Consider the following 13,240-nt stretch of genomic DNA (forward strand, 5'->3'; position numbering starts at 1 on the left):
CTTGTCTCCGCCACTGCTTAAAAACGTGTACCTTTCTCTTTTTATACCTTGAATAAATGAACGTGTGCTAGAGGGAGCAAACTATGGGAAAAGGAAGATTTCTAAGGTTTCTAAAATTATTACATTGTAAGGGTACCAATCTTACATTCAATATACACGAAGGAAAGAACAAAAAAGGTACATGGATGCTGTAACATCCTAGTTTTTATATATCTAATATTTAAACAAATTTTTATAGAATAGGTAGAGGTTAAATATACATATATGTAATTAAAATAATTCTGATTTTATGTGTGTGTGTGTTAGTGTATGAGAAAATGAATAAAATAGCGATGTCAAGAAGTCCCACATTGATTAAATGATATGAAGTAGATAAAATAGCAATGTTAAGAAGTCCCACATCGACTAATCTTTAGAGTGAAGGAGTTTGAGGAGCCTATATATAGGAGATAGTGAGTGGAGCTTGAAGTGAGTAAATAATTTTCGCACATATCTGAGGTACTCTTAGAAAAGTGCTAGTTTTGAGTTTATTAACCGTTGGATCGGACTGAAATTTGGTCAGCCCATTTGAGACATCCAAATCGTTAATTTCAACGGTTGGATCATCATTTTGATCTCCGAGTTGCAAGTTATTAGGTACGTTTTTAACTTATATCTTTTAGATTTAGCATATAGAGTCTTGAATAGTAAATTAGTGTTTTAAAGTTCAGTCGCCGTTAGATTGAGCTATAATTTGGAGGATAGTATCATGATAGATAGGAAATTAAATTCAACGGTTAGATTAAGAGTTTAACTTCTGTAGTGAGAATAACCTGGTTCGTACTAAGTCTATTTGTCTAAATCCTTCGGAGATGGAATATAAGTTATAAATTTATAGTTTGTCTATTTGCATTATGAATTTGATGATTCTAATAATATAATCTAATAATTAAAGGATATTTAAGTAAGGAAAATTTAGGAATCGAGTCTAAATCATATATATATGTTCTCATTCCAAACCTTAGAGAAATGTCTTTTAGGCTAGAGTTCTGAGTGAAATTAAAGGTTTTAGAGGAGGAGTAAGAGGCTAGAATTTTGTGAGTAGCCTACTCTAATACTATAGAGATAATATTTTAATTTTGTTTGTAGATATAAACTCTATTGTGGCATTTTCGAGGTTGGACTCTGGTTGTAGTTGACTGTTAGCTAGGAGACCAGGTAACTAAATTTCTATCTGTTGCATGCTCTAGTATGAAGTTGGTGAGCGGCTTTATAACTAATTCTATAAAAGTATATTATGTTTTGTATGAACTGTCTTGTGGGATGCTATTTTAAAAAAGATTGACATAGTTTGTATTGTAAGAAATTGGTGATCATAATTATGATGTGCTATTATGAAATTCTATTAATTATGCATATAAATATGTCATTTTGAACCCTGTGCATCTATTTTGGGTGGGGAAAGGAGGTAATTGGAGTTATTGAGATTCATATACTTGCCACGTGGTATTAGCCTCCATACGGAGCTCTACTGTTGGCTGCTATTATTGTCCCACTAGTTCTTCGAGGGACTGCGACACCCCACTAGTTCTTCGAGGGGGGACCCATGGTCCACCGAGTGCTCTGTGGTCTTTGGCCGGTCCACATCATTCGTGTGGTGAGCTTGTCAGAGTTGCCAGTCAAATGGAAAGAACTTAGCCCATGGGTCCAGTCGGCGGAAATAAGGAGGATATAAGGATGGATTTGGGTTCAGGAATTGCATATGACATGAGATATTCATTGATATTTATATCTTTTAAATAAATGACAAGTGTGTTATCTCTTTTGAAATGTATAAATTGTATGAGAGTGGTGGAAATATTTGTTTTATATGATTATTGTGAGTTTAAATGTTAAATAAATATTTATCAATTATTATTAACTCTGTGTATCCCACCTGACACCTCGCTAGCCCATGCTAGGGTGTGTGATAGGTAGGGATTTAGTTACTGAGACGTTGTCTCATCCCTATTGTTTAACATTTTTCAGGTGAAAGCTTTAAAGGAGGGATGTCAGGGAAGGCTCAGGAGGAGTAAAGCTACATTAGCAACTTGTAGCGTCTCCTCGGCTTATGAGCTATGTTGTATCCTGTATATTGCCACCTTAGGATAAATTGTTTTTAATTGATTCATGCATTATTATTTCTTATGTCCTTTGAGTGTACTATTGTGGTATGTGTGCTGATAGGCGGCCAGAGGCCTAGGATCGCATATTCGCATGTAATTTGCTTATAAATTTATTATAAAGTATGAATTAAGATTTAATTCTTAACATTTTGATTTATGAGCTATATTATATGTTGTATTATAACTATATTAGATAAGATTAATCCTTTCTTATATAGTTTGTATTTGAATAGGTTAAGAAAAATTCTTTTATCCGTGATAGGATGTATGATTGGGTGCTGCTCTTTTCTATCACGGATAACAATATTATATAATTAGTTAATGTAGATGATTGTGATATAATTTGAGTTTGTATTTAGCATAGTTTGGTTATAAAATGTTATTTCTTAAAGTTACCATGAAAAAGTTAAGTTTATCTGTTTATTTAGGGTGGTTGTTTCAGATGCCATCCAGAATAACAACAGATTTTACTCAGATGCAGAATGGGATTCTCTTCCTCCAAGTGATTGGATTACACCTTCTAAAAGTTTGATGTCTTTATCACGCTTTGAGATTTCTTCTTGCTTTGCACGCAGCTCTTCCATGTGCAGCCCAAATACCCCTGTGATCAAAGTTATTAGAACTATTAGCTTTGCTTGTTTTAGATTAGAACTGCCCCACGTTTTTGCTGAGTCAAAAGCGCAGTAACTATGATTGCATCCCCCAACCCTTCTCTCCATCCCAGAGAGAATTTGAAATTAGTAAATACAAGTTGGACTTCCCGGGCATGATGAAATGAACAAGTTTCGAAAATAATGACGATGATCATATTTTATGGAAATAGGGAAAAAGGTTCCATATAGAAGAGCAGCAAAAGTTATCAAACATTTGTTTAAAACTGAGTAAAACAAAAATTTTGAATCCAAGTGGCATGAATAGTGAGGAAGTAAGCTACCTAGCAATTTCATTAATAAGTTCCTACAAACCACTTAATCCCAAGGATATCAAAATATGATGAAAGATAAAATGAGCAATTTAACTTGCTCAAATAAACAGCCATAATTAATTTATAATAGTTTCAAGGAACACATAGCTGACTTGGTAGCAGTTATACTAATGATGTTTATGGCATTCGTAACTGCACAAAGCAGCTTGCATTGTGTATAGTGCCTACTGCAGAAGCTTGGTTCAAGACGCAAGGGACTTGATGGAAAAGAATGATAAAATTAAACTATTCAACATACTTGTGGTGTTCTCAAGCTCCTTTGTAACCTCTTGCGCACGCAACTCCGCTGCTTTCTTTGCTGCTTCAGCTTGTCGTTTCTCAGAACGAGCATGAGCAGCAGCAGTGATAGCAGCATCAAGCTCTCTTTCCAATGTTTCCACTCTTTGTTCAAGAACCTAGAGAAAGGTTAACCGAGATATATTAGTCTTATGCAGGAACAAATAGTTGGTTTCATAAAACAGAATATCAGCAAATAAAGACATTTGTAATTGCCAAGTCTAAAAACCATTCGCTTAATGTCATTTCAATGATAAATTTGGGTGAAAATTATAGCATTTACATCCTGTTGTGTTAGAAATAGAAGTGAAAGTGTTGGCATTGGTGGAATGATATGTCCCCACTCCCTTCCTAACAATGTAAACACAGCATGGGCTTTTCCACGTATGTAACTTTTTTTAGAAAAACCCTCCACTTCTCCCCTCAGCAAGCCATTGGGCATATGGTTCTTTTCCACTTACATACCTCTTTTCTAGCCCAACTATATCTGATGTGGAACTTCTCCCTACGCCAAGCCAAATACACTCACACTTGACATTCCTACAACAGTTAGTTTGCCTCTCGAAGAGGGATCATTTTCATTGAGAACATCTTTGGGAACTAAATGGAGAGGTTTTATCTTCAAAGATTGATCTTTTAAAAAAAATTAATAATAACTTATTTACTAAAAAAATTAAAAGAAGCCATCATGTCATTCATAAAAGGTCGAATGCAAATGATCACATTGAATTAATTGCAAATGTAAAAATGCAGAATCTCTAGAATATACAAAAGCTCAAATCCTAGTTAGTTCAAGGTTTACAAACATTTTCTTCGAAACACTTTTAGAGGGTAGTTTCCATGACATAACTCTCCGTAATCATTTATTCTGTGAAATTGTTCAGCACTCCTATAAACCATATTAACTGAAGGCCATTAGTACCATATATAAAGATTCTTCTGATATCCTTTGTAATCAGAATATAAATCAAAATGTTTGTTCAAACAACTTCACTCTGTCAAATTTTTATATAAATGCTGAAACAATAACTAGGATTAGTACTTGAGATTGTCCACGACAGAACAGATTAAGCAAACAACCATTGATACGACTTAGTGCCAAATGAAGATCTGCTGCACTAAACACGAACTTTACTTACTGAGAGTAAGATGTATAAGCCTATGCCTTCACATATAGAAGAGTCAAAACAGCAGCTGATTCAGTGTGATATCTGAAGGTGAACATTTTAATATTTCTACAATCATAATTCCTTCAAGATGATTTGAATGGATGCCAATAATTCTCCCAAAACTCGCACGTACACGAAAGGGTTCAATTTATAGCATCACTTCGTTTGATGAATAAACAATTTTGCGCCAATCAAGTGAAGAATTTCCGATCATAATTATTCGTAGCAAAGAGCTGGTTAAACTCAATTACACATCTTCAGTCCAAAAAAAAAAAAAAAACTCAATTACATATCATATGCATCTTAAAATCTGCAAAGCCTACTTACAAAGATTAGAATTTCAGTAACTTCCATGCACATAAATCAAATCCCAATGCCCCCCAGAAAATAGCCCTCGTGACTGAACAAAAACTACTTAAGAAAATGTCCAGGTCGTGTGATGCCTGAAATCGTCGATCAAATCCAACTTTAGCGAAAACAACAATCCTCCTTAATTACCCAGCATAATCCGTTCCTTCTTTCATAAATTACTTTTACGACCACGTTGACCTCCGAAATCAAAAGCAAGATGAGAGAATAGAAAGAAATTTCCATTGAAAGCACAGACCTTGATGGTGCGGGCTTGTTCAGCAGTGAGGGAGGCTTTAGCGAAAGTCTCGTCGTCCACGAAAACAGCTTTCTTGAGGAGAAGCTTCTGGAGAGACTCCAAATTGGAAGCCATCTCCGTCAGATTCGTTATGGCTCCGCTCCATCTCTCGCTCCCTCTGCCTCTCCCCTCCATGCTCCAAACGGTGCTTCAAGAGTCCCCTTCATCCCGCGCTCGCCTTTTATTCGGCTTCAGAAGCAAACATGGAAACCGGCAGGAGAATGAAGCCATCGGCTCAAACCGCTCGCCGCAAGCAAGCATATTTATTTCATTTTTAAAATACAGGACTAATTTTTTTTTTTTCTTTTAATGTTAAAACAAATCGTCACAGGGAATACAGGACTAATTTATAAACAGTTAAGAACAGGTTTCATCAGAGTTACTAATTATAGGAATTAAGTCACAATTAAATGAAAACTATATATACCAAAAATTAAAGTTTCTTTATCAATTTATATTAAAATTAGTTATCACTATAGCTGTAATTTTATTTTTAATTAGTTTAAGATACAAATTTATTTCTAAAATTTTCACTCAAATATCAGGTTGAGAAGTTGATGCAAATTTATTTTAAAAATTTAACTCTTGCTACCCATTAAATATTAAAAAGTAAGTATACTTTTAATAAAGGTTGAAGTTATTATCCATCCCATAAAAGCCCGGTTTCCATGTATGTTTGAATAAAAATAAAACTATAGGTATAAAAATATTTTTATAGTATACAAAATAAATTTGCAGAGAGGTTTATCTCTATTTACAAAAAAATGCTTTTAAAAAATATTTTTAAATTACCCTAACATCACATGTATTTGTTCAGGTGGCTAGATTTGTTAAAATTGAGAATTATATTGATATTAAAAATAAAAAATAAATCACCAGTAGGAGGCCCCTCGCTATATCAGAATTGAGATGTCGAACTCCAACGTGCGTATGCTCGCCACTCAGGTTTAAATTGTATAGAGGAAAAGGGAAAAAAAACTCCTTTTCTATTTCTAGCAAAATCATACTTACAAGTTGCAATATCAAAATGTTAGACTAGAAGAGGCATTTGTAATTTGAGGGGAAAAAGGTGAAGAGGCATTTCGTTGATTTTGGTTATCCATGGCCAATTCACCAAGCAGTTGATGTCCCATCAATAGTTTTTCCTCGATTTCCCATATTCCATGAATTAACTCAGCAGCTTCTCCGACGAGATATCAAACGGCACATTGCCCACAAAAAATTTTCGGTAAAAACATTACCTTTTGCCGATGATCCGGCAGCTGCTAGTTGGTTCACCGTCGTTCTCCCGTCAGTAGTCTCGCTGGGCTCTTTCGAAGCCAATATAGCCCCATCAACGTGCTTAAACGGCACAAGGCCGCTTCCTTTGGACCACTCGGTCGTTTTGTGGAAGATAACGATCGCCTCATCGAGCACTCCAAAGGAGGAGAAAACAAAACACTGCTGAGTGTCTCCGTGGTGGTTTCCCCGGCAAGCACCCGTACAAAGAGTCTCCGATGGGTGGAGTTAGGTCGGCGACGGAACGTATAGACTCGAGAAAATTAAAGTGATGAAGTGAAGGGTAGATTTTTCAACAGCAATTCTTTTTCTGTTTTTCCCCAGTGGAATAGTGATTCAGTTGGCAGGGGAAAAAATGTCTTCCTCCTTCCTCAACTACCTGCCAGAGGTTTCTCTGTAAATTTAGCAGCTCCAACCTGTCAAGAATTTCAAAGAATACTCAAAAAGCGGAAGGATATTCAATATTGCTTTCTGATAGTAAATGATATTTTCTACAAAGTTCATTCACCTTCTCCGCACGAACTCCACCTCGAACCCCTTTTGGCGTCACCACCTCAAAACCCTAACCACCTCCGCCGGCGCCGCCAATGCCCCTTGCAAAGATGACTACTTCGCCGCCATCCACCACATCTCCAATATCGTCCGCCGAGATTTCTACATGGAGCGCACCCTCAACAAGCTCCGCATCTCCGTCAACTCCGAACTCGTCTTTCGTGTTCTTCGCGCCTGCTCTAACTCCGGCACTGAGTCCTTCCGCTTCTTCAACTGGGCTCGATCCTACAACCCTTCTTACCAACCTACGTCTGTGGAATTCGAAGAGATGGTGAAGATCCTTGCTCGCGCCAAGAAATACGAGACCATGTGGAAGATCGTTCAACAGATGAAGACCCAGAACCTGAGTTTGTCTCCCGAGACTGTCTCATTCGTTATTGAAGAGTATGGCAAGCATGGCCTTGCGGACCAAGCCGTTGAGGTCTTCAACAGGTCCAGGAAATTCAATTGTCCACAAAATGTGCAGGTACACAATTCTCTGCTTTTTGCGCTCTGTGAGGTGAAAATGTTTCATGGGGCTTATGCATTGATACGTAGGATGATAAGGAAAGGGGTGAATCCTGATAAGAAAACTTATGCTATTCTAGTGAATGCTTGGTGCTCATCAGGGAAAATGAGAGAGGCTCAGGAGTTTTTGGAGGAAATGAGCAAGAAGGGGTTTAACCCCCCAGTGAGAGGTCGTGATCTTTTGATTGAAGGTTTGTTAAACGCGGGCTATTTTGAGTCAGCCAAAGAAATGATGAGGAAATTGATTAAGGAAGGGTCTGTACCTGATGTAGAAACCTTCAACACGTTGGTAGAAGCATTGTCTAAATCTGAAGAGGTTGAGTTTTGTGTAGGTCTTTACCATGAAGTGTGTAAATTGGGTCTTGCACCAGATATTAACACTTATAAGATCCTTATTCCTCCAATTTCGAAATTGGGTTTGATTGATGAAGCATTTAAGCTCTTGCATAATTCAATTGAGGAAGGGCATAAGCCATTCCCCAGTTTATATGCACCCATAATTAAGGCACTCTGCAGGAGGGGTCAGTTTGACGATGCATTTTGTTTCTTCAGTGATATGAAGGTTAAGGGGCATCCCCCCAACCGTCCCGTCTATACAATGTTGATAACCATGTGTGGTCGTGGAGGCCGAGTTGTTGATGCTGCAAACTATTTGGTGGAAATGACAGAGCTGGGATTAACACCAATATCTCGGTGTTTTGACATGGTTACTGATGGATTGAAGAATGTTGGTAAACATGATTTGGCTGGGAGAATAGAACAACTGGAAGTTTCTTGTCGTGGTGTTTGATAAGATCTGCCTTTCTCTGGTGTTGGATTGTGCCTAAGAAACACGTGCTGGAAAAGAAAGTAGTTCATGTGTTTGGTCATCATTCATGAAAACTTCAAAAGCAATGCCCATGTCCATTTTTGGATGTGTGCTTCCTAGCATATGAAAAATGCTTGGAAATCGCCGTAGTTTGGTGGTAAAATTTTCTTGATACACAAAAACTATACATAGAAGACTTCAAGTTTTGTCTTTCACAGTTTGTATTTATTCTTTCTAGCCTGTATCAGACATGGATGATTTTGCTATTGCCTGGTTTTAGAAAGTTCCTGTTTTTGTACACAAACCAGCATCTAGGAGCGAATACGGAGGCTATTGTAATTGCCTGCCCGCTGCATTTCCGTACTTTATTCAAATGAGCCGGGCAAACAGTTATAAATTCGTAAATTAGTTATCTTCCATTCTGCCAACATGAATTCCTTCCCTTAATGAGCTTTCTGCATTCATCTTGTGTTATGTTACTGTCGTGGTTGTGATCACCTAGAGGGAACTCCTTTGCATCACTTCTGGGGCTTCTTCAAATTATTTCTATATGTTCTTTGCCTGAGAGCGGCTTTGAGTTGGATTTACCGTTGGGGCTTCGTATAATCAAAGTCAAACAAGCTTGGCATTATCTGCATCGAAAAGTCCTTGATTGCCCTTCCATGCGCTTGGCTCTATCTCTCGAGGAACGGTTTGGCAGAATGTTCTTAATATGCTGCAGGCTTTTAAAGTGGTTTTTATTAATACGAGTACCTTTAAGTTCTTTTTATTTTGGACTCTGTCCAACCCTAATAACAGGCAACAGCAACCGACGAGAACGGTTTGTGGGAACGAAGGCCCCCAGTGGAGGGATCCTCAATACTGTCGAGTAATTATTACTCCCTCCGTTTCTTATTATAAGAGACAAATAACCGAAATACGTTGATCAAAAAAATAGTTAAAATTAGTTAAGAACAATTAATGTGTAAAAAGTATAATTTTTTTTCCAAAAATGCCCTTATTAATAAGAAGAGAGAGCATGAGAGAGAACAATTAAATTATTAAAAGAAAGAGAAGTAGGAGGGAGAGAGAGTGTGAGTTGGAGATAATAAATATGGGTAAAATAGTAAATCAACACAAAAAAGTAGAGACAATTTGTAAGTGTTTCTTATATATAGAAACATGCCATAAGCATTAAATGTCTCTTATAATAAGGAACGGAAGGAGTATTGTTGTATATCCAAGACTCAAAACACAAGTCCACTGATTAAGCTGAAAAGACAGCCTCATTAAGCTGAGAGGACAACCTGTTCTGATCCAAGCATTGGTTATCTTAAGGTACCGTTGGATACGAAGATATTGAAAAAAAATTATTTGTTATAAGGAATTAGACAAATTTATATATATAGGATTGAGGAATATTATAGAGAGAAGTGGTATTTCTCCATTCTACTTTCATGGATTTGTCTAATACCACATAATAAACAATTACTTATATTAAAGATTTTTTAATAATTTTTTTAAATTGTAATCGTAATTTCTATCTCTCATTTTTAATGGTTCATTTTAAACAGGACCCGAGTTTTTTGTATAATTTGCATTCCTGCTCTTTTTGCTAACTCTAATAAACTATTCGTTTGATCTTAATAATATTTGTCTTTTTATTAAAAAAAATGTCAAGTGTTAAAAATCTCTTCATCTGCTGTAACTTTCTTTTTCCCAACCATTCTTGATCCGTGTCTTTCTGAGCATGCCTGAGTGAAGAACAGTTTGTCCTGAATGCTTGGAGGCGTGCCACGTAGGAGATCCTGTTATACCGTTTGTTTTATATCTGGAGGGAGAAATAGGAAGACAAGAAGAGAATGAGAAGCGGAAAAGTGAAAGATGCATCTATGTATTCACACGTGTATATACTTTTTTGGTCTTTAATATAAAACTAATTTACTAATTTAATTAAATTAAAGAAGTTAGGTAAGTTAGTTAATTATAAAAAATGTAACACGTTTTTTATAAAATATCATAATCATCTTTTTTAATATTCTCTCTCCCTCTTCTATTTGATTATGATTGAGGGAGTATCCATAGGGGTAATTTGAAAAAAATTGATAAAACTAAGAAATGAGTCTTATATTTAATACCAAAATAACACAACAATTGGGTGCTATATTAAGGACCGAAGGAGTATGTTGTATTTAAATTTCTGAAAAAAAGCTACACAAGGACTCAAATAAAAAGAAATCAAGTTATTTAGAGAATTATGTTATAGTTATTTGAAGGTTGAAGATGGTTACATATCTACTGCTAACTTTTGAGCAACTTTACTACTAAATGGGAAAAAGCGTGAAATATGTAAATGCGAAAACAGAGCACCTAATACTTCGTAATCACACAAAGAAGAAAATATCCTTTATTTAAAAGAACAGAAAAAAGTTCTCAACCTCTTGCCAGAGTTGGTGAGAGCTCTAGTGCCAACCATTACAGGAATTTTTTCTGAAAAGAGGGTGGAAGTAGAAACTGATCCCACCACTATTATAGTTTGATGGTAATTATATTTCAATAGGCATTAATAACAAGCAACTCTTTTATGGCACTTTTTGACATGTTTTTTTAATCAAGACATGACATGTGGATTGTTTTTACACCTCACATGCCATATATATATATATATATATATATATGAGAAAAAGTGGGGCAGAGCTTATTTATATAGTTGGTTAAAGATGGTAGTAAAGTTGTGGGAAAGGTTAAGAAGAGGCTTTAATTATTATATCATTCATGGGGTGTTTTGGCAGACAAGATTTCATATCTTTATGAAATATAAAGCTTCTTCCTATATTGTTAGGTCCATTGCTTTTTCTCTGCAACAACTTACCTGTGACGATGAGAAATGGCCACAACATTGAAGAAGCACATCTACCCTCCTCCCTTTTTTACTGTTAAACCTACGTGTTTATATTGATATTCATTCATTTTATACGGACTAGATATTGTCAAATTTGTTTATTATGGCCAACATCATTAAACATGTGTTCGCGTACATACTTATAGGTAATTTTACTGAGTTCGACATCAGTATGTGAGAGAAATTTTGACTTAATTTGCATGAAAACACTTCTATAAGTGCTTATGAGGATTGTCTAACTCCCTCTAAATCGAAAGCCAAATAATCAATTAAACCAATGAAGTTAATAAATAATAAACCGATAAAGTTGTGATTGGCTCATATACGAAGCAAATTATTTACAGTATATTTTTCTTCTTACAAATTAGAAGAAAAGAAAGAGAGAGAAGCAATAGGTGTTGAATCCAACAAAAAGAGTTAATATCTAATAATGCAGAGAACTAAATATCACAAATATTTCAGAGTGAATTATAACATACATATAATGTAGTGAGATTAACATACAAAGACTCATTCATGCCTTTTTTTATAACATACAAATAATCGAATTGCAAAAATAAAAAATTGATTTAAATTGGTTAATAGAGGAAGAGAGAATGAATGGATAACTAATGCAGCGAGATTAACCAATAATTAATAAAGGTAAAAATCTAAAATATTTACACAAGCTATTAGGATCCGTTTGATACGGGGAAAATAAAAGGAATGGGAGGGGAAAAAATTTTAATGGGCTTGATTTAAAAAATTAAAGAAGTAGGGTTAAAAGCTTTTAATTAAATTTTATTACTCTTTTATCTTATATCTTCTCTCTATTAAAATTTTAAAACCCCACTTCTCTAATTTTTTTTCATCAAGTTTATTAAAAAAAATTTCCCTTCTCCTCTCCTTCATTTTCTTCATACAAAACGTGGGGTTAGTATCTCTTATAAATATAAATAAATCATTCTTTAAAAAGTTCTTAAATACAAGATTATAATGATTATTTAATAAGAGGGTATTTATGCACAAGAAAAAAGGAATAATAATTACAGAGAGAGAAAATGTGATATTCAAAATTTGAACTTATTTAAAAAAGAAGAAGATATCTTTGGTTAGATCTATAGATGATCTATGGGGTGTAGTATACTGAGAAGTTGGATGGCATGAAATCATGTTGAAATAATAATTTAAGAAGTCAAAATAATCATCTATTTTAATGTAAATTATTGATTTCGTACGTGACCTTTTTTTTTCCTGGTTTTTGGCCTAGGTTTTTTCCCCCTGTTAGGCACAGGTATTTTTACAAGGGAGGTAATTCTATTTAAAATACTGTCGACACTAAGTATAGCCATATCTTCTTATAAGAATTTGAATCTTAACTCATTACATTATAAAAAATTAATTTTTTTATTAGACCTAACTCTTGTTAGTTGCTAAATCACATTTGACTACGTAGTAGCAGACCCGACGAAGAAAACGACTTCTGGACTCCCTTGCCCAATGTCTAAAACCGGAAAAAATGGGTGTATTAAGAAAATGATAAAGCCATTTGCAGCAGAAAAAATTAGTGAAAAGTAGTGTTTGAAAATTTTATTAGGCAAACAAGCGTAACTCATATTCAGCTATGTGCAACCTGTGCAAAATTTTTTAAAGCATAAGTTATTTGCACATAGTTAAAAATATGTTTTATATAACTGGAGAAAAGTTAAATTTATTAAAGTTAGTTGTACCCACTAAAATTTAGGTTTTTATGACCAATAAAATTTCTAAACAAGTGTTTTAAGCCAATTTTCCCTTTACAATATTGACATAACTTTATATTTTTGTTAGATGCAAAGCCAGTGTGAAATTATTAGACAAGTTTGCAAACTAATGACTCACAAGAAATAGGATTAATTTGGTTGAAATTTAAGATAAGCTACCAAAAAAATAATCTGTTAAGAATGAAGTTCAGAAAGAAAGAGCAAAATAAGATGATAATCTCAATAAATATTTATAATTAATTATTAATAAGG

At 34.8% G+C, this 13,240-nt stretch overlaps 2 protein-coding genes across 2 annotated transcripts; one reads left to right on the forward strand and one right to left on the reverse strand.

The window, feature by feature from the left end:
* Nucleotides 1-14: 14 nt before the first annotated feature.
* LOC114712797 (uncharacterized) lies at nt 15-5,413 on the reverse strand. The gene is made up of 4 exons (XM_028897339.1): nt 5,182-5,413; nt 3,368-3,524; nt 2,587-2,745; nt 15-185 (listed from the first exon to the last, which is right to left on the reverse strand). The coding sequence occupies exons 1-3, from the start codon at nt 5,353-5,355 to the stop codon at nt 2,612-2,614; spliced, it is 465 nt and encodes a 154-aa protein (XP_028753172.1). The 5' UTR covers nt 5,356-5,413; the 3' UTR covers nt 15-185; nt 2,587-2,611.
* An 885-nt stretch (nt 5,414-6,298) lies between these two features.
* LOC114712796 (pentatricopeptide repeat-containing protein At5g18390, mitochondrial) lies at nt 6,299-8,821 on the forward strand. Its single transcript, XM_028897338.1, has one exon. It carries the CDS (start codon nt 6,980-6,982, stop codon nt 8,345-8,347), a length of 1,368 nt encoding a protein of 455 aa, XP_028753171.1. The 5' UTR covers nt 6,299-6,979; the 3' UTR covers nt 8,348-8,821.
* Nucleotides 8,822-13,240: the final 4,419 nt, after the last annotated feature.

The sequence above is a fragment of the Neltuma alba genome, unplaced genomic scaffold, assembly GCF_004799145.2.
Source record: "Neltuma alba isolate B1F8T4 unplaced genomic scaffold, ASM479914v2 tig00011396_pilon, whole genome shotgun sequence".
Classification (NCBI taxonomy): Eukaryota; Viridiplantae; Streptophyta; class Magnoliopsida; order Fabales; family Fabaceae; genus Neltuma; species Neltuma alba.

Coding starts and splice junctions, on each gene's coding strand:
- LOC114712797 (XM_028897339.1), bottom strand. CDS start 5,355: ATGGAGGGGAGAGGCAGAGGGAGCGAGAGATGGAGCGGAGCCATAACG. Junction 3,525..5,181: donor AACAAGCCCGCACCATCAAG/GTCTGTGCTTTC, acceptor ACCTTTCTCTAG/GTTCTTGAACAAAGAGTGGA. Junction 2,746..3,367: donor GGAGCTTGAGAACACCACAA/GTATGTTGAATA, acceptor CTTTGATCACAG/GGGTATTTGGGCTGCACATG.
- LOC114712796 (XM_028897338.1), top strand. CDS start 6,980: ATGATATTTTCTACAAAGTTCATTCACCTTCTCCGCACGAACTCCACC.